Source organism: Anguilla anguilla, chromosome 15 (assembly GCF_013347855.1).
Source record: "Anguilla anguilla isolate fAngAng1 chromosome 15, fAngAng1.pri, whole genome shotgun sequence".
NCBI lineage: Eukaryota > Metazoa > Chordata > Actinopteri > Anguilliformes > Anguillidae > Anguilla > Anguilla anguilla.
This window is the reverse complement of record NC_049215.1, coordinates 24,998,222-25,023,078: the sequence shown is the minus strand read 5'-3', so window position 1 is coordinate 25,023,078 and position 24,857 is coordinate 24,998,222. Positions and strand designations below refer to the sequence as shown.

General features: G+C 49.4%; 1 protein-coding gene across 6 annotated transcripts in view; it reads right to left on the bottom strand.

The window, feature by feature from the left end:
* Positions 1–24,857, bottom strand: part of LOC118214185 (BCL-6 corepressor-like) — a 64,744-nt gene that overhangs the window by 37,510 nt on the left and 2,377 nt on the right. For 2 of the 6 annotated variants that reach the window (XM_035393860.1, XM_035393865.1), the window contains exons 2-6: positions 14,967–15,091; positions 11,516–11,594; positions 6,740–9,964; positions 3,854–3,907; positions 3,083–3,236 (exon numbers count right to left, since the gene is read on the bottom strand). In XM_035393860.1, coding sequence (XP_035249751.1) covers positions 3,083–3,236; positions 3,854–3,907; positions 6,740–9,964; positions 11,516–11,594; positions 14,967–15,052 — 3,598 coding nt within the window. In that variant the 5' untranslated portion in view covers positions 15,053–15,091. Of the gene's footprint in view, positions 1–3,082; positions 3,237–3,853; positions 3,908–6,739; positions 9,965–11,515; positions 11,595–14,966; positions 15,092–24,857 lie in introns of those variants that run through there. The other 4 variants (XM_035393861.1, XM_035393862.1, XM_035393863.1 and 1 more) reach the window with 4 other exon arrangements.

The window sequence follows — 24,857 nt, the reverse complement described above, 5'->3', positions numbered from 1 at the left end:
CAACACGTACTGCTGGAATAGCAACCGACCCCCCCAGCACCCTGCCCCCCCCCCCCCCGCACACCCGCCCCCAATGCCCCCCCAGGACACGCACCTCCCAATGTCCCCCCGGGCACACCCACCGCCAATACCCCCCCCGCCCCCCAGGACATCCACCCGGTACTCCCCCAACACTCTGCCCCCCCACCCCCCTGTGCTGCAGCTCTGAGGGCCCTTAAAGGCTGCTGGGAATGTGTGCATGTGGCCAAATCAGACCCGGATCAGAACCCCAGCAGAGCGGAGCAGACAGGAATGCAGCCCCCCCAGCGCCGCCCGCTCCCCCAGCTCCCCCCCCCCCCCCAGCCTTCCAGGCTCCCGCTGCTGGTGGCAAAAAAGCGCTCAATCTGCGAGTGGCAGTCATATGACTCATGATACATGCATCCCATAATTTATCACCCGTGCGCGCTTGTGCTATGGCAACCCTTTCCGCCGGAGGGGGTGGGGGGTGCGGAAGGGGGGTGGGGGGGGGGGAGGGATCACCATGACAACAAGGTCCACTTTCAGCCCGTAGCAACCGAGCGAGCGGCTTCGCCTTTCACTTAAAACGTCCAATGACTGCTCGAGGACGGAGAGGTCAAACGTGGCTCTCCGCTGCGAGCCGCACTCCGCTCCGCTCAAAGGGCAAGAGCAGCCTGCCTGCGCAGAGGCAGCCAGAGAGCGCTGCGCACAGAGAGCACAGAGAGCGCAGCAGCAACGCGCGCTTCATCTCAAACGCAGACGGGCTTTCTGTAACCGACACGGTTTATCATAAACGCAAGACTTCCCAAAATGACAGAAAGCAAAACCGCCTCGCGCGGAACTGCCCACTGCCGTTTCCCAATTCTCTGAGTAATACCCCGACCCGTCGAAGTTCGGCCGCCTCTAAGCCCGTCCGAGAGACGACGCTGCGCTGTGTCTGTCTGAGCCGCGGGAACGCGAAAAGACAAAATAAATCCAGCCATTAAACGGCGATCGATCGGCGCTCGCCGGGCTGAGTGCGATCGTGAGGCGCGTCAGACAGAGAGGAACATTTCCGTGTGCGGCGGCCGAGCTCGTTCCGCACACACACTTTTACTGCGGCTCGGGGGGGCGGGGACCGCCTCTTAAAAGACGGGGGAAATTCCCTGCGTGAACAACCCAGCCACCAGATAACGACGCTCAACGGCAAAAAAACAGCCGCTCCACAAAAGCCCGTCTCTCTCTCTCTCCCTCCCTCCGTCTCTCGCTCTCTTTATCTCTCTCTCTTTCGCTCTCACTCTCTCGATCGCTCAATATCTCTCTCCCTTTTATTCTGTCTCTCTCTCGCTCTCTTTCTCTCTCTCTTTCTGTTTCTCTCTCTCTCTTTCGCTCTTTCTCTCTCTTGCTCTGTTTCTCTCTCTCTCTCTCTTTCGTTCTCTCTCTCTTTCTGTTTCTCTCTCTCTTTCGTCTCTCTCTCTCTCTCTCGTTCTCTCTCTCTCCGAGTCACGCTGTGTTCCGGCTCATTCCGCGCTCGAGCCGTACATCCACCACACAGCCCTACAGGGACTGCCCCCCCTCCCCCCCTCAGCTCCCCCCCGCACGCCCCTCGCTCCCCCCCGTCCGTCACGCTGATTCAGCACACGTCTCCCGCTCCGCTGCGGCTCGGGGCCCACGGCCGCGCCAAGCGCTCCGCGGGGAGAGAGCGGGAGGCTGCAGCCCCTCCCCCCCCAATCCCCCCCCCCCCCCCCCCGCCCCCCCCCCCGGCGAACGCTCCACGGGGAGAGAGAGCGGGAGGCTGCGGCCCCTCCCCCCTCGGCTAGCGCTCCGCTCAGATATGCAAACTGCTCTCTGAATGAAGCCTGCCATTACGGTTAAAACGGAGGAGGGGAGAAGAGGAGGGGAAAAAAATCACTTTCTTTTCAAAGGAAGCGCGAGCGGAAACTGCTGTTACCGCCCTGCATCCGCTGGTTGAGGTGCCGCGGGTGTGAGGCCTGCCTGCCGCAGCGCTGTGTGTGCGTGTCTGTGTGTGTGCGTGTGTGTGTGCTGTGTGTGTCTGTGTGTGTGCGTGTGTGTGTGTGTCTGTGTGTGTGTGCGTGTGTGTATGTGTGTGTCTGTGTGTGTGTGCGTGTGTGTGTGTGTCTGTGTGTATGTGCGTGTGTGTGTGTGTGTGTCTGTGTGTGTGTGCGTGTGTCTGTGTGTGTATGTGTGTGAGTGTGTGTGTGCGTGTGTGTCTGTGTGTGTGTGTCTGTGAGTGTGTGTGTGTGTGTGTGTGTGTATGTGTGTGTGTGTGTGTATGTCTGTGAGTGTGTGTGTGTGAGTGTGTGTCTGTGTGTGTGTGCGTGTGTCTGTGTGTGTCTGTGTGTGTGTGTGTGTGTCTGTGTGTGTATGTGTGTGAGTGTGTGTGTGTGCGTGTGTGTCTGTGTGTGTGTGTCTGTGAGTGTGTGTGTGGGTATGTGTGTGTGTGCGTGCGTGTGTGTGTGTGTGCGTGCGTGTGTGTGCGTGTGTCTGTGTGTGTGTGTGTGTGCGTGTGTCTGTGTGTGCGTGTGTGAGTGTGTGTGTGTGTGCATGTGTGTCTGTGTGTGTGTGTCTGTGAGTGTGTGTGTGTGTGTGTGTATGTGTGTGTGTGTGTGTATGTCTGTGAGTGTGTGTGTGTGTGTGTGTGTGTCTGTGTGGTGTGTGAGTGTGTGTGTCTGTGTGTGAGTGTGTGAGTGTGTGTGTGTGTCTGTGTGTGTGTGTGTGTGTGTGTGTGTGCACGCGTGTGTCTGTGAGTGTGCGCGTGTGTCTGTGTGTGAGTGTGTGAGTGTGTGTGTGTGTGTGAGTGGGGGGGGTGTATAATCTCACCATCCCTCTCCACAATGAATGAATTACAAATGAAATAGGTGAGAAAAATAAATACATTTTAACACCACCGCCATGCGTTTCAATGTGTGCTTTACAGGTTAGAATTGCCACATATCTACCGTGTCGGTTGCACTTCTTGTTCAGAAAAATGAACTAACTTCTCCCAAACAGCGGCCCATTACACGTGTGAACGGGCCGCTGTTGTGAAACGCAGGCTGAACACTTTTCAGGAATGCGCAGGGTATTTTTGGGGGAGCGTGCTCACCGTCCCTCTCGGCCTCGTCGTCGAGGGCAACGCCTCGCAGCCTGGCGATGTGCGGGCAGCCCTCCCACTCGGCCTCCATGGGCTGCTGGCCGTCCGCCACGGCGCCGCCCTCTCTCTCCTTCAGCTCCAGCTCGGAGAAGCGCAGCATGGCCCGCTACGAGCACACACACACACACACACACACACACACACACACACGCAGAAAAACGGCCATGAACCTCAACAGCGTTGCCCTGAGGGGCCACAGAGTGTCTGTTCTCCTCCTTTCCTGTTTGCACTGAGCCTTGCCTTATTGTACTGCAACTGTTTTTAGTGAAAAGAAACAGATGCATGCACAAACACACACACACACACACACACTGGCATCAGGCACACATGTGCTGGCAACAGACAGGCACACACGCACGCTGGCGACAGACAAAAACACACACACACACTGGCAACAGACAAACACACACACACACACACGCTGGCAACAGACACAGGCTCACGTGTGCATAAAGACAACACAACACAGGCACACACATAATAAATGCAAAGGAAGAAATAAACAGTGAGACAGTGGCTAGGTTCTTCCTGGGGTCTGGCAGTTAGTCCGGCAATAGAAACATTTCTACAGCCACGGCTGGCCTCTTACACAAACAGGTCTGACTAAAAAGAAAGCCTGACTAACTAAAAGCAAATCATAATAATCAAATAAAAATCAATGAATTCACTGTTCCCCTTCCCTTCCTAAATTCAATTTGGTAATAAGAAATGTAAAGAACTGACCTCACGGTTAGGGGCAGGTTGACTAATACTGTCCTCTTGTGTTAAGCCTTCCATCTAAGTAATTGAAATGGGTGCTCAATATATCTTCAATCATTTCAACCATATGACACACATCTTTAACATTTCAACATACAATAGAAGCCCTATTAAAACACAATGTGTCACAGAAAATATGTAAATAAAAAATAATTTAGCCACAACACACTGTAAAAAATACAACCAAGCTCATTTCTGGACTGTAGCATTTGAAAAACGTACTGTTGTATTAGACTGCCACACATGTTTAGTTCAGTTTTTGACCAGTGCCTCATGGTAGAAAAGCATACATACACACAGGGGTTGGACAAAATAATGCTGACACCTAATGATATATGAATATCAATATGCTAATATGGAGTAGGGCTATCCTTTGCCTGCACAACAACTTCAATCCTTCCTGGAATCCTGTCATGCAAGTTCTGAACTGTGTGCAGTGGGATATTGGACTGTTGGCTTTTCAAAAAGGAAAGCCTCCAGTTCCTTGAGGGATACAGGAGGTGGGAATCTTCACACACTCCAAAATGTCCCATAAAGTTTCAACAATGCACAGATCTGGTGATTGTGGAGGCCATGTGAGGAGTTCGGCTTCATCCAGGTGCTCACGAAACCTCTCTGGAATTTGTGTGCATGGGAGAGTTATCATTTTGGAATATGGGGACTTCGTTGGGGAACAGTGTGTGCACCATAGGGCACACCTGGTCCTGTAAAATGGCTGTCCCATTATAGGACCGCGCAGAGCAATCATCGGACCCAATGACTCCCATGACACGGCTGCTCTCACTATCACAGGCCCACCGCCATTTTTAACAGCTGGCAAAAGACATCTTGGGTTGAAGGCTCCTTTGGCTTTTGCCAAATGTAAACCCACCCAGATGGTAAAAAAAATAAAGTAAAAGACGGCTCGCCAGACCATATTACTTTCCATATATTCCATACACGTTCCATTGCTCAGGGTTCCAGGTTTTATGCTCTCTACACAAGGCTGTGTCTTTATACATAAGCCTTGAACGGAATACAAACGCTTTCTGATTGGCGGCCTGTCATAAACACCAGCTCTGTGAAGCTCACAACATACATGTTGAGACTGGGTCACAGAGGTGCGGATTACATTCTGCGGTCATTTTTAGGGGTCGTGGTTTCGGGGTGTCAGGCGGCGATCCTGTCAAGCGTCCATCTGTCTCTGTTGGCCAGCTTTGGGACGCGACCACTGCTCCTCTTTATGGATACAGTTTGTCCCTGTTTGGCATGTTGTCATTGCTTTCAACACAGTCCACCTTAACACGTTAAGTCATTTTGACCGGTGCACCTGCAGTTCAGGGCCTGACTATTCGGCCTCTTTGAATCTCTGCTAGTTGTCTCATGGAAACTCACAAATCAAAGAGTTGATTTCCACAGGTGTTCTATACCTGACACATACACACATAGCTGCTAAGCTGCCAATTTGACTCATCTGTGTAGCAGCCCTTGTATTTGTTATTTAGCTAATTAAAAGTTAAAGCCTTTTTTCATGTGCCATTATTTTGTCCAACCCCTGAATCCCCAAGGATAACTGTTATTCAGTGGAGGGATGCCAAGTAAACATTGTTGTGGGCTGGTATTTGCGGCTCGCAGATATTTAAAAAATCCAGAAATGCAACTTAAATTCTTTCTATGTGCAGGTTCTTCAGAGCGTAGCAATGAACACAAAAATTCAATTTAAAAAATGCATGCATTGTCCCCTTCCATGTGCTCAGACCAGTCAGACAGATAAGGGGCGGGGAGCACCGCCTGATCGCCCACCTCCTCCCTGAAGGCAGACAGAAGTAGCAACTGCCAAAACAAAAACTATGCAGTCTGATGGGAACTGCGTCGGAGCCATTTTACCGGTTTTCAGGTGCACAGGCGGATACAGGGACACTTTCAGAAATGACAGAAGCAGGGGCGGGGTGGTTGAACAGGGGGCGCATTATTCTGGTCAGGGTCAGTGTGTATCATGAATGTTTTAGTGTGGTGGGGGGGGGGAGCTGTAATTTCAAACAGGGGGGAGCTGGGTGAGAGAGGGGAGGGCCAGAGTAGAGTGCAGCAGGGAGTACACGCTCAGGGGAGTTGTGGGACTGGACGGAGGGGGCTGGGGGGGGCTACGGGCCGAGAGCTGGCGATAAGCTCTGCGTTTAGCTTCAGGGGAGTAGTGTCCTTGAGGGCGGTGGACGGAGAGGGGAGAGAGTGGCATTCCCCCCTCCCCTCCCCCCCCCCCCCTTTCCTCCCCTCCCCGGGCTCACCTGCAGGTTAACAGCTGCCTCCAGCAGAGCCTTCCCTGCAGGGCCGCCAGCGACACGCTCAGCGCCAGAGCTTCCGCTCGGCTGAGCAATGCTGGCGCGGGGCCTCACGTTGTGTTAACCCTAACCCCCCCCCACACCCTCCCCCCCGAACCACAGCGCCGCTTCGCTAAACAGCCACGCAGCAGGAAGCCGCGGGGGGAGGGGAGGCTGGGGGGAGGGGGGCTGCCGAGGGAAGAGCGTGACTGAAACTCCCCCCCCCCCCTCCCCCCCCCCGGCTCTGCGTAGTCAGAGCAACCGTTTTCATTTTTTCCTTTGTTTTTGGAAGAAACGGCTGAAGGTATACAGCGGTCTCTGCAGAGGATCTGAACAGAGCTTTCTCAGCCGCGTTGCGTGCAGTTGTTTGCCTGTGAATCAGTGCTGTTTTTATAACGAGAGCGCGTTTCCTCAGACTTTAATTTTTAAACATAAACATAAGGCTGAAAATCCAGTGTGGATCGTTGAAGTCCAAGGAGCCCCCCCCCCCGCCCCGCCTAAGCACATATCCAAATAACAAAAATAAAAACGGCGAGGGGCAGTTCTGAGCACTCACCTGCAGGGCGCGCTGTTCGCGACTCAGCTTGCTGGAATCGGCATACAGCTCAGTGGTGACGTACTTGAAGCGGTCGCCCACATAGCCAGAGGAGTTGGCGATCCTCTTGGCAAGACTCGACTTCCACGTCCTGGAAGATCCATTGCTGCCGTCGTAGTCATCGTCCTCGTCGTCCTCCTCTTCCTCCTGGGACTCCTGGTCAGCTATGCCACCCTCCATGCTAGCTTCCAAATAGCGCCGCGTGCCATGAGCCTCCGTCTCGCCGCTCCGGTCGCCAGAGGTGCGGGCGCAGCGCAACGTCTGGTCGGGGGGCGTGCGATCCGGGGAGTGGGGGACGGGCCTCGAAGGAGAGACGTGCGGTTGCCGAGCTACGGCGGCCGGCAACGGGACGCCCTGCTCCTCTAGCTCCGCCCCCTCGCTGATCTCACTTCTGCCGCTGAGGAGACGAGCTCTGTCAGCGTCTCTGTGGGCCGTGTCCTCCCGGGCTGGCTCCACGATGCAGCCCGCGGCCCTGTCTCTCCCGGTGAGCGGAGGCTGGGGCGGGTGCTTGGCCTGCAGCTTGGGGCCTGGAGGCAGAGGCTTCGGCGCCGCCCTCTCTGCCTTTTGCGGTGTGTCAGCCGGCTCCGCCCCACGCCGCGCCTTGTCCTGCGGCCTGGGCCTCCGCTCCGGCCGCTCGCCAGTATTGGGGTCAAGGGCGAGGTGAGGAGACATCAGCGGGTGCACCATCTTCTGCGAATCGTGGTAGGTGAGGAATTCACCGTGGGCGGGGGGCAGTCCATAAGGGAGACCGTGTTTTGGGGCTGCCAAGTGAGCAGGGTACAGACTGCTGCTCCCCAGCAGGACTGGGTGGGGGTACACTGGACCCTTTGCAGGGAGGGGCAGGTGAGGAAGGGTCATGCCATCTGGAACCGAATAGGTCAGGTACCTGTTGGCATAAGCTAAAGTTGGGGGCAAGAAGGCTTCATTCTGGGGTAGGTAAAGGTGGCCTGCGCTGTGCCCGTTCTCCAGGTGAGAGGGATGCTGGGACTTATAGGCAATCTCCTGGACCTCAGGTCTTTGGCTGGGTTTCTGGGGCTTGCCTGAGGAGGGTTGGTTGGGTGTAGGTGCCTTTTCGGGAAGGGTGGAACCAGGCTTAGGCCATTCGCTGTTCACGTTGGGGAGAGGGGACACGGAGGCTGGGCGTCCCGTGGGGGTTATGACCCCGGTAGGTGGGGGATTAGCAGAGGATGGGCCCCCGTTAGGCTCCCCGATCCTGGGGCAGGATGAGCTGCGTTGCTGGGGGGTCACTTGCTCCAGATTCCTACTTTTGATGACAGTTGGTGGGGGAGCTTGGGCCTGGTTAGCCTCCACACTGTGGGCTGGGTTATGGTTGGGGCCTGGGCTGGGCACCACCCAGGTAGAGTGCAAAGTGCTGATGATATCCTGCCTGTCCAGAGGTTTGGATGAAGTGCTAACCGTCAAAGGGGACGGGTTGGAGTTAGAGGAGGAGGACAGCGTTTCCTTCAGAAGTTCTCTGCTGGGGGGCAGGCCATATCGGGCCGTAGGGGAGTGGCCACGCAGTTTAGCCATGGCCTCCAATTGTTGGGGAAAACCATTGGGTGGTGCCCCAAAGTCCCCAAGTTTGGCAGACAGATCCAGGGGCTTGTCTGTCTGCGATCTCTCTAAGGGAGACTTACTAGACTTCCTGTCAGCGCCACTTCCACCACCTTTGCGTTCTGAGCTTCCCTCCCTAGACTTGGGTTTGTGGCTGGCTGCCATTGCTGGGGGTGGGGCTGGGGCGGGTGTGCTGTGTTCCGAGGCCACACCTACCACAGTATTCATGTAGAAAGGGTGGGACATCATTGGGGAGGAGGAGGAGGATGAGGATGGGGGAACAACTCTGGGGAGGGGCTTCTGGAAGTCCAAAGTGCTGTCGATAAGAGGGGGGGGCAAGGTCGTGGGCTGGGACAGGCGGGCAGGGGTGCGGGGGGATTGCATCAAGAGGGAAGGGGAGGAATCTGATGGGACGCTGCTGCCACTGCTGCTGGGGGTGCGTCCAGGCTTACTGCTGCTGTGTGACCGCTCGCCATGGGGCCGCTCGCTATGGGAACGATCGCCATGGGACCGCTCGCCTTGGGAGTGATCGCCATGGGGCCGCTCGCCATGGGACCGCTCGCCATGGGAACGATCACCATGGGGCCGCTCGCCATGGGAACGATCTCCATGGGGCCGCTCGCCATGGGAACGATCTCCATGGGGCCGCTCGCCATGGGGACGTTCACTTTGGGAACGATCGCTGTGATGCCGTTCGCCTTGGGAGCGATCGCAATGGGAACGATCTCCATGGGGTCGCTCGCCGTGGGAACGATCTCCATGGGAACGATCGCCATGAGGCCGCTCACCATGGGAACGATCGCCGTGGGGCCGCTCACCGTGGGAACGATTTCCATGGAGTCGTTCGCAGTGGGAGCGCTCGCCGTGGGTCTGGTGATGCAGCTGCTGTCCGAAAGCGGACGCTGGGGCGGGGTGCTCATGGTGGATACGGGGCCCCAGGCTCTGCATGCCCTTCTCCGGGCAGTGCACCAGCGGGGACAGTGCAGCCGGGGCGACGGTCGCCGTGGGGATCCTCAGTGGGGGTGCCAGCGGGGATGAGATGGGGGCGGGAGGGTAGGGGGGCAGGTAGAAGAGGCGCTCGGCGCTGGCCCCCCCTGCCCCGGCACACAGGGACTGGTAGGCCAGGTGCTGGGGCAGGTAAGCTGGGGTGGGCTGGGACAGGAAGGAGGCCTTGTACATGCTGAGGGCTGCGTATTTGGTGTCCAGGTAGGGGTACATCCCCGCCTCAGGGTAAGGGCTCACCCACGGCAGACGCAGGTATCCGCTGCCGCCGTTCAGGCCCAGGTCCGACTGCTTCTCAGCGGGCCCCACCCGCCGGTCGAGCCCCAGGGAGTCCCCCCCGCCTCCAGGCACCAGCAGCTGCTTGGGCAGCCCCGGAGGGGGGCTCTTGTACAGCCAGCCGTTGCTGGGCTTCCTGCCCTCGAGGGAAACGTCATGCTTGTAGTGCAGGTCGGGGATGTGGTCGTAACCCAGCGCCACCGCGGCGCCCTCCCTGGCCTTGTCGGCCGACAGCGCCTGGATGCCGGGGTAAACCATACCGCCGTGGACGCGCAGCCCGTCCCGCAGCAGCCCGTTCCGGTCCATGCCGAGCGTCACCAGTGAATTCATCCTAGCAGATGCGCCAGCGTCCACCTGCAATGGGTCAGAGCAGTGGCGTGGGGTCAAACAGCGCCATACAATGCACATGGCAAAAAGCTAAGAGGTAGAATGCAGAGTGTAGACAAACAGCAAAATTTTATGCCTTAAGTGAAGGTGCACTAAGGCTACAGGAGCACAGTAGGCTATGGGAGAACACAAGTGAGCATAAAGAAGAGCAGGAATATAGGAGATATACAATGAGTGGGATATTGCTCTTGCCACAACCTACTATATTATGGTTCCCTACAGCTTTCAACTTTCAATCTTTTTACATTTCTGAGCTTGTAATTATATGTAAAGAGCACTTTTTTCTGAAATTTTCTATTGTTTTTCAGCAGTCAGTCTTTGGCTGTGTTTTCACAGTGCATCCCACTGTCCCACTCCCACTATACTCACAGCAATACAATATGAAGAAAAATCTTTAAAATTAGATCTATATAAACCAGTGCAGCATTTTATTTCCAAGAGAATCCGTGATGTCCAAAATCAGACCTTACTGGTATTCTCTGCAATAGATCATTAGATCATTATATTGTACATATAAATACAAACCACATTAAAACAATAATGCTTAGTGAGATGCATGTACTTAGCCAAGTACTTTGACTGAACAGTTTAAGGCCCGTTGCACAGTAAACTCATTCCATATCTGTACCCAGGATAGTTTCTTCAAGGATACTGTACATCTATAAAGAACACAGGCTTTCAGCAAACAAAGGGCTCTACTCCATAAGCCTGAATGTTGGAGCCTTTCCGATATCATAGGAAACAGAACTCAAGACATTGACTCAATGGGGGAGAGGGGACGACTACATCCGTTAAGACTCCTCTAACCGTTGGATAATATACAAGCAATCGGGGTCATTCAAAAAAAGACCCAAAAGAGTTTTCATAGCAGCAGGAGGTGGAAGGCAGGGTGGCTATTTCAGAGAAACCAGCTGCTGCCAACCAATCACAAAAACAAAAAAAACCTCAGACGTCTGCACCCCTCGGGCAGTCAGCAGTGTGGACAGGGGACACCCGCCCCTCCCCGTCCGCTCCATCTCCATCAGGAGGCGCAGCCCCTCCCCTGAGACTACTGCGCTCAGCCCCCCCCCCCCCCCCTCCCCAGCAGACACTCGCTGGCCAACGCTAAATGTCAGGAAGAGGTTTAATTAGGTTTCCGGCCGTGCAGTGATTTGATCCACTTTGTTGTTGTTTTTTTTGTGAGCAGCAGGGCCATTTGGAAAACGGCGCTGGCTGAGCGACTGCGGGGGAGGATGGGGGGGCGGGGGGGGTGGCTGATTACAATCTAATACGTCTGCCGGGGCCCTGGGGGCGGGGGGGGGGGGGGGGGGGGAGGGGGGAGGGGGGGGGGTCGCGGTAAAGCATCACACGGGCAGCGTTTTTTGCCCGACGAGCATGAATCTAACAAGCTCCTAATACGTTCTTCATCAGAAGGCAAGAAGAATTCTGCAACACCAGCTCCTTAGTCCTGCCCTGCCAATAAAACCCCCTTCCCCCCCTCCTCCCCACTCCCCTCCCTGGCAGCGGAAGAGCTCTTACCATGCCTTGTATGAGGTGATTTCCGTCTCTCAGTTCCAGCTGTTTTTTCTGGGGTTCACCATCACTTGCAGGTACTTTCCTGTCAACAGCACAATTGAGACTGAGGATCAGGGCCCGTCATGTGGGCCTAACCTGTATGCTGATGCGCAGACACCCCAGTGTGTCCAGTCCAGGACAAGTGCCATATCCTTAACATGCAAAAAATCAAGTTCTTCAATCTCGAATTAGCTCCCACACTGGGCCTTTTCAGATCAGATTCGACACCCCGGATCACTGCCTACAACCAAACCAGGCCAAAATACGTATCTGAAATGCTCTGAAATGTTCGTTAAAAAAAAAAACATTTTTTTGATACTAAAACATGGGGATTTTCATGGGAAATTTTTCAACCAGTTATTCACTGAAACATGCACATACAGTATATAACAAGAACAGCTTTGACTATTTGTGAAAATAGGCTTTGTAAAGCATTAATACTTTGACTTTGAAATTGGAAGACCCGATCATCCAACAGGCCCAGTCAAACATAAAAATACAAATATGAAGTATCTGTACAGCGCTGCGCACTTCCTGTTCCATATAAATGCAGTCCATATATCGCAGGGGCTGCATTCCCCTGACTAGTAGCTGAGCTCCACACACACAGACACACACAAACACACACACACAATCGTACTCGTCCACACAGAGACAGACAAGCGCACGCCTATGCACACACACACGCGTACTCGCCCACACTGAGACAGACACGCATATGCACGGTGCGCACACACACACACCCAGAGACACACACACACACACACACACACACACGCGTACTCGCCCACACTGAGACAGACACACATATGCACAGTGCGCACACACACACACACACACACCCAGAGACACACACACACACACACACACACCCAGAGACACACACACACACACACACACACACACACGTACTCGCCCACACTGAGACAGACACGCATATGCACAGTGCGCGCACACACACACCCAGAGACACACACACACACACACACACACACACGCTCTCTCCCCCCGGGGCAGCGCACTGTGGCTTGTTATCGCACAGCCGAGCCAGCGATAAGGAACACCTTGGCGGCGGATCTCACACTCCCGCGGCCAAAATGGCTGTCATCCGCCAGAGGGAAAATTTCCATCATTACGCCGCGGAGCCAGACGCGTGGGGCTCCGCCAGGCGGCTCGTGGCTGGGACCCGACGTAAGGGAAGCCGCCGCCGGGGCCGCCGCCGCGCGGAGCCTGCCCTCACTGACGGGCGTACGGCTCCGGGATTTCAATAAAGCAGCCCTGCCCTTATCTTCAGACGCCGCGCCGCTCACCGCCAGCGCACGGCTAGCTGGGGAGGAGGAGGGGCCACACACCCATCACACCACCCACTTAAACCCCCCCTCCCCCGCCCCCCGCCTCTTAATATAAAACCACCCCCCTCCCCCTAACCCCTTGGAAATGAAAAGCAAGGCAGCAAAGCCCCCTCCCCTCCCTCCCTCCCTGCCCATTCCACAGTGACCCCCCCTCCCCTAATCCCCCCCCCCGCACGCCTGAGGGAGTGAACGTGCTCATTGTGGCGAGGCGTCCCGCTGAATGGCGTCCTACGCGCTCATTTGCAGCAGCCTCCTTGACCTCTCGCATTCAGACGGCCCGGCAGCGAGAGGGAAAGATTATACACCACCAGCCATTCGGGTGAGGGCCGTTTACCCCCCGTGATGGAGGAGAAATGCCTCGCTGCGCCACGAGAAGGAAAAAAAAAAAAAAAAAACCTAATCCTGCTTTCAATGAACGGGCAGTTATCTGGATTTCCACGAGACCATTATTGTTTGTTAGCAAACAATGGAAACAAATAGCCGTGTTTGTGGGTCTAGTTTGTCATCCAGAGCCGCGTACGTGTTAAAATGCACGGGGCTGAAGAAGAGCCGTCTGGGCGGAGGGACGCGTCAGCAACGGGGCCTCAAGGTGGTTATAGGCTGTCGGATATTTCCACAAACTACGCCGCCAAAAACCAAGGCAACGGAGAGCCACCAAAGCCTTAGCAGCCCCAGAAACCAAACTCAGATGAAGGAAGTAACATTCTTACAATGGTTCAGTGCTCATTGCCTTTCACTGCCATCATGCCTTTGGAATACGCACCCACACAACAATTGTCATGAGACAAGCAAGCAGGGATACTGTAGGTCTTGAGGTTGGAAGAGCCTGAAGGAAGATGCAAAAAATGCAACCCACCACCTTTAAAAGCCAGACAGCCAAGGACAGTCAGCCTTGATATATCCAGTACGAGCAGGCCATGCTATCACATATAAGGCTACTATGCTGTGTATTGATATGTGCGGTGCCTGAAATCGAGCTATAAATACAGCCATTTTGGCATCAGCAGGCAACATTGATCAAAAACTGGGCACAAGAGGTGTTCCACCTTGACTTCCCTAGCCAGTAAAAATATTTTCTCCTTAAGATTGTGGATTAACAAGTGTTCTTGAGAGTGATGGTGCAGTAGGCACACTGATCTTCAGAGGTAAATAGTTGCGTTCAAGAGAAGCTCATTTGACTCTTCTGTGGAGGAGGGGAGTGCCAGGAGTTAAGGCGAGATTTAAAAAAAAAAAAAACAACTACGGTTAAAACGTTCCTCTTCAGGAAAGATAATGGTTGTTTTGCCGCTACCAGCAACTCTAAATTCCGGCAAGCCACTTTTATTACGACTGGCCTGGAGTCCATTAATCTCCTGCGTTTGGAATCACTCCCATCTCTTATGGATCCACACAGACCAGCCTGAAGGAGCTGAACGCTGCTGCCTTTGGACTGGAGGGTTACGAAACAGCTCTCCCATAGCGTAGCGCGCTGCGCTTATCCCGGGCTGACAGGAAGTAATTTTGCACAGAGCACAGTCGAATCCAGACATGACGGGGGAGGGGGTGGTTAGTTAGCTGTTATGGTAGAAATAGACAACTAAGTTCTAAACCACCCGAGGATCGTTAACGCATCGCTGCGATTTATTTCAAAAACAGGCTTCAAGCCTACGCTGCCTATTTGCAAACGATTGCCAGACACGTTCTTCCGCGTGTCCAATTTTCCACGGCATGAGAAAAACAAGAGAAGAGTCCACCTCAAAGCACGCGACCGCACGGCACCATCTGGATACTCTGGTGTGGATGTGGCTTAACTAGGTACCCCTGGGAAATGACACCGCGTGGCCAGACTGACGCGCTTTTTCAGAGAGAGACTGTCGACCACCATTGTCAAACACACCGTGAAGCAAGCAATTTAACATCGCAAGTTGTGTACCATCAAGTCATTCATATTAGCTTTATCCTCATATAATCACAATCCCTGTAATATTAAATTACAATTGTTTTCATGATCACATATTCATAACAGCACTCGTAATAATTACATTATATCTAATTATATATAGAAAAGCAGATGTAAAACTGACCTTTCTTCATTAATGCCAGCAATGTGAACTCTCTCATTGCTCATCCAGTTTGGAAGGGTTCCATACAAGGGAGTAGCAGATAGCATGACTTCTCACTAATGGCTGCTTAATTCCAAAGATCGCTTCTGAAAGAGAGTCAAATCAGAGGAATACATAATGCGGCTTAGAAGTCTCTGGACTGCTCTCTGATAGGTTTTACATGTGAACATATATTGACCCAGAGATTCAATGACAACCAGCTACGACAACATACCCACGACAAACGAAAACCTTGTCAGCCTCAATACACATGCAAACCTACTGGATTATCCATTTGCAAATCTCAATTTCTAATACTAATTACCAGATGTCCCAGCAAAATGAGAGGGTGGAAGATTTTCGACATATACTGTAGGTACAAATCCAAAAATTCAGTTTACTCATATGGTTTGAGAAAACACATTGTCTTGCCCCATTTGAGTAAGCCAACTCAATAGGTTCAGTTATTTTTTGGCTTTTAAATTTTGATTTAAACTCTTCAGTTTATTGTTCATTGAGCTATAAGAGTTTATTCCGTTTCTTAAATTGAGACTAATAACTGGGTTAAGACATAATTTCGCACGGGTAGATTTGCAGATTTTATTCAGATTAGTAAAAACCTGCAAGAGTAGCATGAACAATTTTGCACTTAAAATGTTTTTTAACGGACATGTGTCAAACTTATCTGTGCTGCTCTACATACTATTCATCTCCTTTTGCGTGACGAAGGCAGTGGCACCTCCCGTAAGTAGGGTTTTACCGTTCCCCGCTGCTGAAATCCCTCTCAACGGATTTACAATGCCCCGAGGCTGTGACGTTCGACACTAACCGAAACGCCCAATAACCCAGAGGCTCCAGTTCAGGCGACGGCGTCGGTGGCTTTGAACTTACTAGAAGGAACTTGAGCAAAACCTTCCTTTCATGTCAGCAACTAAAACCTGTTTGCGCAATGGACTACGTTGGCGTTATCACGTTCTAAACAAGTGCAACAAGGAAGCCGTTTTCTTATATTTCAGAAAGTGCTGGCCTTGACACTTAAGGGAGAAAAAAAAAAAAAAAAGTATAACGTCTATTGCCAGAGCTAAAGCTTTGAGAAAAATCAACAGGGGTCAGATGTGAATTTATTCAAACAAATGGCAAAACGCGGCTGCATGTGAATACAGCATAACGAACTGGTCCCATCTTAGGCTACTTTCGCTTCCTGATCTTTGTAGTTAGTTTATCGTTCATTGAACTTAATGTGAACTGTTTCAAAGCGGAGGTCTACTGAACAAACACAGGCGCCAGTGATAATTTCCCTTCAAGGAGCAGCGGACCAACTCGCTGACCTTTATCTATCTAAATAGACGAGAGGCAACCATGCATAAATCATTCCTCCGAGCAAAACAAAAATTAACAATAATTATTTTAAACCCTAAACGAAGATATAGCTATACAACTGAGAAACATTGGTCGCTCTGTCCCATTTCGCAGGGTATTCCGCACCACTATTGCTTTTGAAGCATTGAGTGTAAACGATCAATCCCAGACTGGAGATTACTGGCTACTGCACGCGCGTTAGCTCGCGCCACCTGCTGCGTCCCATGTCCTAGACTATACCTCACAGCGAAGAGAAGGGGAAGCGTGGGGCAACGAGATCGTGTATCCATATAGCCCATATAAATAGTGGCACGTTCATTCACTTACAGTCCAATCATCCGAAAATTGCTATCACATATAAAGCTATTCGTTTACTAACTGATTTATGACGTCAATAAACTGTTAGGGTCAATATAATATCAAAAGACGAACCAATTATCCTTAGTTCTCTTGCACAATCCTCACGCGAAAAAACGCACGCACGCACATTCATTCCAAATCAATATCCAATGTAATAACTGATCACATTCAAGCTACGAGAGGTTTAAATCATTCATCCATACCTACTATACGCACTCTAACAAGATGGCTAGTTTCCTTTTATTTTGCGCAACTGCCCATATAAATTATAGAGGTGTTAAAGGACACTGCAGGCGACCGTAATTCGCAGTAATTCTGGTGTCAAAACACGGGTAATGACATTTACCGCGTATGCTGCATTAACGAGAAGAACATGGTGGGGATGTATGTATCAGAAGACAGGCAAGACCCACATTTCCACACAATAATAATGGGCTCCCCAAGGTGTGGAGTTTGCCTCCAGCGTTCGGGAGTTCGTCACCAGACTGAAGGGGAGGGAGGAAGCGCGCGATCAAGATAACTCCACCGTATCAGCTTGGGATCCGCGTTTTGGCGCCCTCTCGCTTTCTCGTCTCTGGCACACGGCCAGCCTTATGCACGGCGCTCGTCTTTTTCTTAAAGATACAGAGCGAAGTCGTCCGCAGGATTGGAAAAAAACATTAGGACAACAAGTGTGCCCAAGGCTTTCATGCCAAAACAACCGTCTATACAAATACTCGGCAAATATACGCACTACTGCAATATTCCTCACTAATATATAAACTCTAAGCATTTCTTTCCAATAATTAACAGGTTTCATAGGTAAAAATAGTGTAAATATTGAAGCAACTTTGACTTCACGTGTGTGCTACCAGACGTCTAATCAATGTGATCCAATGTTTTGCTCGCACACCAACAGAGAAAGTAAGGGGTCCGAAAGTAAAAGTCCTGCCATATGTTCCCTGCATCCATGAACTCAGGCAGCTGATTTAACTAATTAGTTCAAACTCCAGACAGAAGAAATACTGTCAAGGACTTACTTTCTGAACCTGGATTTTCTACCTGTGCAAATAGCCACATCCCTTCTCAAGTATTCGCTAGCCTAGCTTGGTATGCAACACAATTAGAACCTCTTGGAGGGCACTTGGTAATTTTAAGTCAACCACTGGCTAAGACATTTAAAACTAGCCTGTCTACAACACAAGAACAAAAGACGACATCTAGAACAGCTCTGTCCAACCCAGTTCCTGGAGACCTACGGTCCTGTAGGTTTTCATTTAAACCCTATTTAGACACACCTGATTTTACTAATTAGCAGCTCAATAAGAACTCTAGCTGTTGAATGAGATGTGATTGATTTGTTAGGGTTACAATGAAAACATACAGGACGGTAGACCTCCAGGAAGAGGGTTGAGCAGCCCTGGTCCAGAATAACACGTAGCCTTATTCCAACTACAGTGAAAAAGATAGGCCTAAATAGGCCTACACCCCATAGCTCTAAACAAGTCTTAAATTGCTACTCCTTTACTTTTACAGGGTTAAACCATTCACAGGTGCCACACGGACACCTCAAAATGCCTATTTATTTTCATTTAATAGAACACAGGGACAGTCCCATCTTCGTGGAAGCAGTTAACTATATAAAGACACAATATTCAAGAGACCATCACAGATTGCGCTACATCACTAAGAGAGTGGAACTGGCACAAGCATTAAATTGTATCAGGCCCACGGTTCATTTAACAACTCAGATAGAGCATGTAACGATCACAGTGCTAAAACAAATAGCCTATTCATCTTCCTTCGTTATTTAGTTTGATCTCTACAACAAAGGGAAATCGCATTCTGTGCCAGAACTTCTAAAGACTTAACGATAATGTCTGGATAAAGATTTTTAAGAGACTGGTACGCGCCCGCAACTCTAATCCTGTAGATTACCGTTATAAAACCATGTTGTAATCTTTAGGTGGCGTTTCTTAATTGCATTATTTGTAGATTTCATTCTCTTAAGACCTCAAAAAGAAAAAGAAAAAAAAAACGTGTAACGACCCTGCATCCAATTTCGAATCGCTCAGTGTAGGCTAATGTCGATCCACTGAAATAACAAAAACCTTCATAGTGGACGTGAACAATCAATACAAACAACAAACAAAAAATTATATCGATTTTATCGCGTGAATTTAATAAAGTCAAATAATATAAACAATTCGCTGTTCAATTAAAAACTGTTTCGGAAAGTTTCGGACATGGCAAGTGGAATTTGTGCTTAAATGGTAGGTTATAGGCTACTTTACGCTTGATATGGGCTAAATCAAAAGATGGACACCTTCGTTATTCTACTTTCCACTTTCAGTAGCCTATCGCTTCTTGACCTTTCGAAAATTAAATATTCTAAAATGTAGTCAGTAAACTAGGCGATATGGAAATTTCACTTTACACTGTTATAGTCGATTCCGTTTTTCGGTAGGCTATGTTAAATTAAACCTACACAAGCTTCGTATAGAATGAGCGGGTCTGGCCGTGGTCTGTTCGCGTGTGCGAATGGGAGGCACGATTCCAACTGTCTTCACTTAACACTAGCGGCATGGGACTGTCAAAACTGGCACCACACAGTAACCGCGACTCCAAATTAGGAATGGGTCGTTGAAATGGCAGTTATCCGCCCTGCACACAGATTACAAAGGAACTTCTATCCTACTCTGCGGCTCTGTTGCTTGGATGCAGCATGTCTGCGCCATTTTAAAGACATAGGATTCGGAAGATAAACGGACAGAGGCCAGACGTACGGGGAGATGCCGCTACGTTTCACACTTAACCGCCGAGGGAAATTTAACATGGGCTACTTAGGGAACAAATTCCCACGTGATTATCGATCGACACTGTTACCAAATCAATTATGCGGCACTTCTGGCTGTCATTTGAAGCTGACGTTTCGTGACCAGGGCAACCGCTTTGTTTCCTGGACACAGTGAGTAATGGGATTATAGTTCATACGAATTTATAACGGGCACTGAAACAAAATACGCTTAGGCCTACAATGAAATTTAGCCTGCCTGGCAGAAGCCTAAATCAAGTGTAAGATTGCAAACGACCGCCCTAAGGGAAGCGTGATTTTGAATCAGAAGTGACAAAATAAAAATTAGGCTAAGGGCTTATTAAAATAGATAATTAAATAAAGGCATTGCTACAGACACGAAAAGGAGGCGTGCTGCCAAACATAGGTTATCGATAACAGAATTGGGTTGGTATAATTGCACGTGAAAGGAAGGCGTAGCAGCTTTTCCAGAGATGCGGAGCTTTGCACAATAACATATGCGGATGGCTCGAATCAAAGCGGTTTCCTCCCACGTGTTTCGTAAGCGGACCTATCTGTGAATACTTAGTTACACAGCAAACGGACTGTGTTGGGATACATACGTATGGTATCCACTGACCAAAACGTTAAACTTAATAATTCTGCAGCATTACCATTAATTAATTTCCATTTCCCACCAATAGCTGACACTATGTTTCGTTCGCTGTAACATCACTGTAAAAGGATATAGCTATACTCTGCGCCACATCATAACAATTTCATGGTGACTAAAGCAAACAACCATTTCAGTGAATAATTTAATGACAGTTACGTTCCGTAGAGGAGGATAACAATGCAATCGAGATACCATTGGCTTAAATACTCAGCCAATATTAAATACCACTCTCTACTGAGATACAATGCCCAGTGGCGCGATGATCCAAAGCGACTGTATTCCTCACCGATAAGGCGAGATGTGATAGACGGGCATTGGTTTGTGCACATTTATCAGACGGTTATGACCATTCCAACTTCAGATAATATTACCCAGAGGTTCTCAAAAATCAGTTATCGCATGTGGTTATTACACTAAGATATTATCGCAATACAAGTATATGTGCCATACATCTAGGTAAATCCTAAACCTAATACTGAAGGCATTGTGTGCATGTCGTCGCTGTGAGGGACGAGGCAGTACTGGGGAGATGAGAAACGAAAGACGCAGCGAGCGGAGCGGACAACCCTAACAGCTGTCGCTTTATTTGCTCTAGCGGTAAACAGGCCCCGCTCCCTCCCCTAACCACATAGCGCGTGCAAGTTGGCGGAACAATCCTTGACTACATGGAAACAACGGGAACATTGTGCGACTCGTATTGTTACCGGACGACCGCAGCTGAGTTCGCCCATTCATTCTGAGCCAAAAATAAAAAGACATAAAATATTCTTTATATCACAGAAGAGCCCAAATGAGAAGTCGGGGACGTCCGCGCCGTTTGTCATGCCGCCTGCCAAAATCAAAAACTTGCTTTGAAGTATTTGTTTGTGCCCTATTAATGGGTGCAGCTCCTCTACCAGCCCATGCGCTTAGCCTGGGGTGATCTCCTTTCGTTCAAAACAACAAAACCTACTTTTAAAAGCATTTAAACCTTTTGGAGCTGGCGCATGTAGTCTTGTACACGAGTAGGCAACTATGAAGTCTGCAAATGAAACGTAACAAGTCGCACAGTGTCATTTTGACTGTCATTTCGAGTCATGAACACTAAAGCCGAGTGCGCGACACTGTGTTCCACGAGATGGTGAGCGACTGGGTAGTTTAACAGACATAAAGCTGGTAGGCTACTCTAAATGGGTAAGATTAAGTGGTCTTTTGCATGCATTCCAATCCATTCCGTGCATAATGTGAAGAGATTGTTTCTGTGGCATTTCATCTTAAGTCAAAGCCCGAGGTGGTAACATAAAACTATACGACTCAGTTCAGAGCTTGTGGAAATTGAGCTAAAGGTGTCGATATCAACCCCACCGAATTGAAGGGGATGATAGGAGAAAGGCAGCAATGCACAATGGAATTATGTTACGTTGCTGAAAACGGTGACAAGAATATAAATGATTGTAGGCTATAAGAATGTAGTGTCACGTCTATTTCGAGAGAGGCTCCTGAAAAATAACGCATTTTCTATTTTTTCTGTGAAGGTGGTCGTTTAAGCACATTTACGTAATTACTGTAGGTCAACCTAAATGGTCATTTATAAGGAGAAATGTTGTCTGCCTGTTCCAATACTTTAAGGTGTGCAGGTTCCGGTCTCGTGTTGTGGGTGAAAACTCGGCGTTAAGAAAACAATGCCAGAGCATAGGCAGAGACAAGTTCTAATGAGAGCGCAGCGATCCGTGCACGCGGGGCTCCTGCGACACAAAGGCTTTCTGAAGCAGAGAAAAGAGCTCTCATATTTCAGGGCCGCCGTCCCGGCGGAGGCTTGGACCGAGCGCAACTTCAGCCAAACAATGGCGTCTCCTCTGGGGGCCAACTCTGAAACCCGATCTCTTCATCTCGCTGCCACATACGTTTATTTGTATTCCAACACACTTCGTTGGCCATATTACGCGTAAAACGGACGAAGTGTTTTCTACCCACATAAACTCCTATGCACAGAGCACGAATGATCTCCCGAATCAGGCCGCGTCAGGTGCAGGTAACAGAATCCCGGCGCCAGACGCCGATTCAATGAAGACATAAGTTAGGGGTGCAAAAATAAATAAACGGACTCTGTTTATGTCAATTTTCTCCTAGCTTGTTCTTATTTTCTAAACAAATTTGTTATAGCGCGAGAAAAAAATAGGCCTATAAAATAAAATATAGGGCGTTTTTAAACAAACAAATGAATATGTAAATAAATACGGGGTTTCCCCCATCAACACCTAACTTGGCAGAATACATACCTGCCATCACAATTAAGTCTAAATGTATAGCCGACAGTGAATCCATCTTGGAGCCTGATTCTTTATATTAATCATATGGCGCACTACTACAACATGGATTTCCATCATGACTATTTTCCTAAAAACACTCCACGGACAGGTGATAGTAAGATTTGTCAACAGTTAGGCTAAATCAGCGAGGAAAGTGTTAACACGTTAGACCTTTCTTTATAGGCATGTCCCATTGTTCCAAAAAATGACTGGCTATGCGTAGGTGTATTATATATTTATTCATATAGCTTTTAGTGTCTAAGCAGGCCTACAAATAAAATTACAATGTCTAAATTGTTTAAATATTAAATAATATACTCGGTGGTGGAAACCGACCATTACGTGTATAAAATGTTCGTCAATTACTTTTTTTTTTTTACATGCATTCCAAATTACGCCTTTTACGCGGGCACTATACGATTTCAAACTATTTAAGCCCATATAATACCGCTCGATTGTTTCAGGGTAAGTAACGGCATAATTACCCCCTCCCGCAGCAGATTAACATTTCGACGTCGCCACACGGCACAACAGGGGGATTGTCGGATATATACTGGGGACATCAAATGTAGAACAATGACCCTAAACTGTTTACATGCTAATATGGCGAGTGGACCAAAGCGTGAAGACGAACGAATCTAAGAAAATCCTGATCCTTCGCGGCGTTTGGCGGTCAGCGTTTCAAGATGCACTCCAGAGCAAACCTTCCTCTGGTTACATGTTACGACAAATTTAAATCCATCCTCACAGACTCCGAACTGCCTTATGCAATTAGGCCGATTTCTCTTGTTGCGCGGATTGCATGGAGTTAAATCATTTGAATTTGCTAATTCAAATATATGAAATCGAGTGTAACCTAACCGATTCTTTCTAGACTTCGCACGAGGAAAGCCAGAGATTTGGCTGTAGAGTGTATGGAAAATCTGTTCAAAGCGGGAATGGTCAGTGAATAGTCAAGAGCCGCAATAAAATTAAGTTTGTAAACGACTTGCAACAGCAGATTTATTTATGCAAAAGAGGCCCTTGGCAATATTGCTTTCAGCAAAATTCATGAATTAAACTGAGACACCCCACAAGAATAAAAGTTAACACTAAACAGCACAGAACCCAATTTAGCTAGAGAGGTGGCCAGGAGCGAAACACAGCCTTCATTTCGCGGGCTCCGAGGATCCCTCTGCATTATTTTCCTAGACATCCTGGCAGCGCCGGAGTAACAAATCAGTCTGGATGATAAAACGGTTAATCTCACGACAGTGCACACTGGTTAGGCTAGACCACGTCTGGGGGACCACGTCTGCGCTGAACGGAAAACAGTCGTCTCGTGATACAAGTGAAGAACGAATACATCCAGAAAAGAGAGGGAGGCTACTTGTACAGTGACAACTGACGGTACATGTATATTTTGATACAATAACCCACCCGTCAATGGCGTAATGTTCTCCTATTTTGCGGCTCCCTAGTCTACTACGTGACTGTAGACACCTTCAAGCAACTTGTGTGGACCGCTGACTGCGAACTCCTGGTACTTATCCAGATGTGACTGAGGAGCAGATCGCACTGCCCAAAACGTTGGTCTCAAATACTGTGACCAGGCATTATTCAACGTCAATTTCTCCGGACCCCTTCGTTAGGCTCGCTGGATAAGTGCCCACTTTCTCTCAGTAGAGCACTGATTTGATTATTTTGCTTGGCGTCCGGCACCTAACTAAACAAGAATAACAGGGATGGAGACACAAACATTTCTCACACACGTAAACGACAACAATTTGCATACGAGCATTATTTGTAAATACTGTCAGTAAAACGAACTAGACCGACACTATTCCCGTGGGTTTCATCGCACTTTGTTTAATACCAGCGCTTCCTGTCACGTGCGATTCGAAGGTTACAGCTGCAGATAAGCAGAGCTGCACGCTGTCAGCGGACCGAATTAACGTAATTAAAATTGATTTATTACGCCTCACGCCTTAAAGGCCTTACAATTGATTGTAGAACGGGTGGGGCGCTGCGTTTCCTCTAAAATGTTGTTGAAAAGCTTTCCGAAATGAACCGTAAGCACGAGCATGATGGTCATTCACTTACAGTTGCTATTGTTGGTTTGAAAAGAGTTGCGGGTTGCGGGTTAATGTAACGTGTTGCATACTATTGTAGCTATCTATTTATATCGACCAATTAATGTCTTTATAGCAAAAATACATTTCATTTTCCCCTTCATGATCATCATTACCTGTAAAACAACACGTTCGAATAAATGTGTCTTTCGTTAACTTCAGTTAAACCTCCAAAATCCAATTGATGATCTTTACCATAAAAATGACAACTGCTTAAACTTCTCGACCTTTTTATGGTGCTGCAGTTAGCCTATATAACTCGTTGGTAGCCTACCTTGTTAAAACCTCGTATGTCCATGTTGTTTT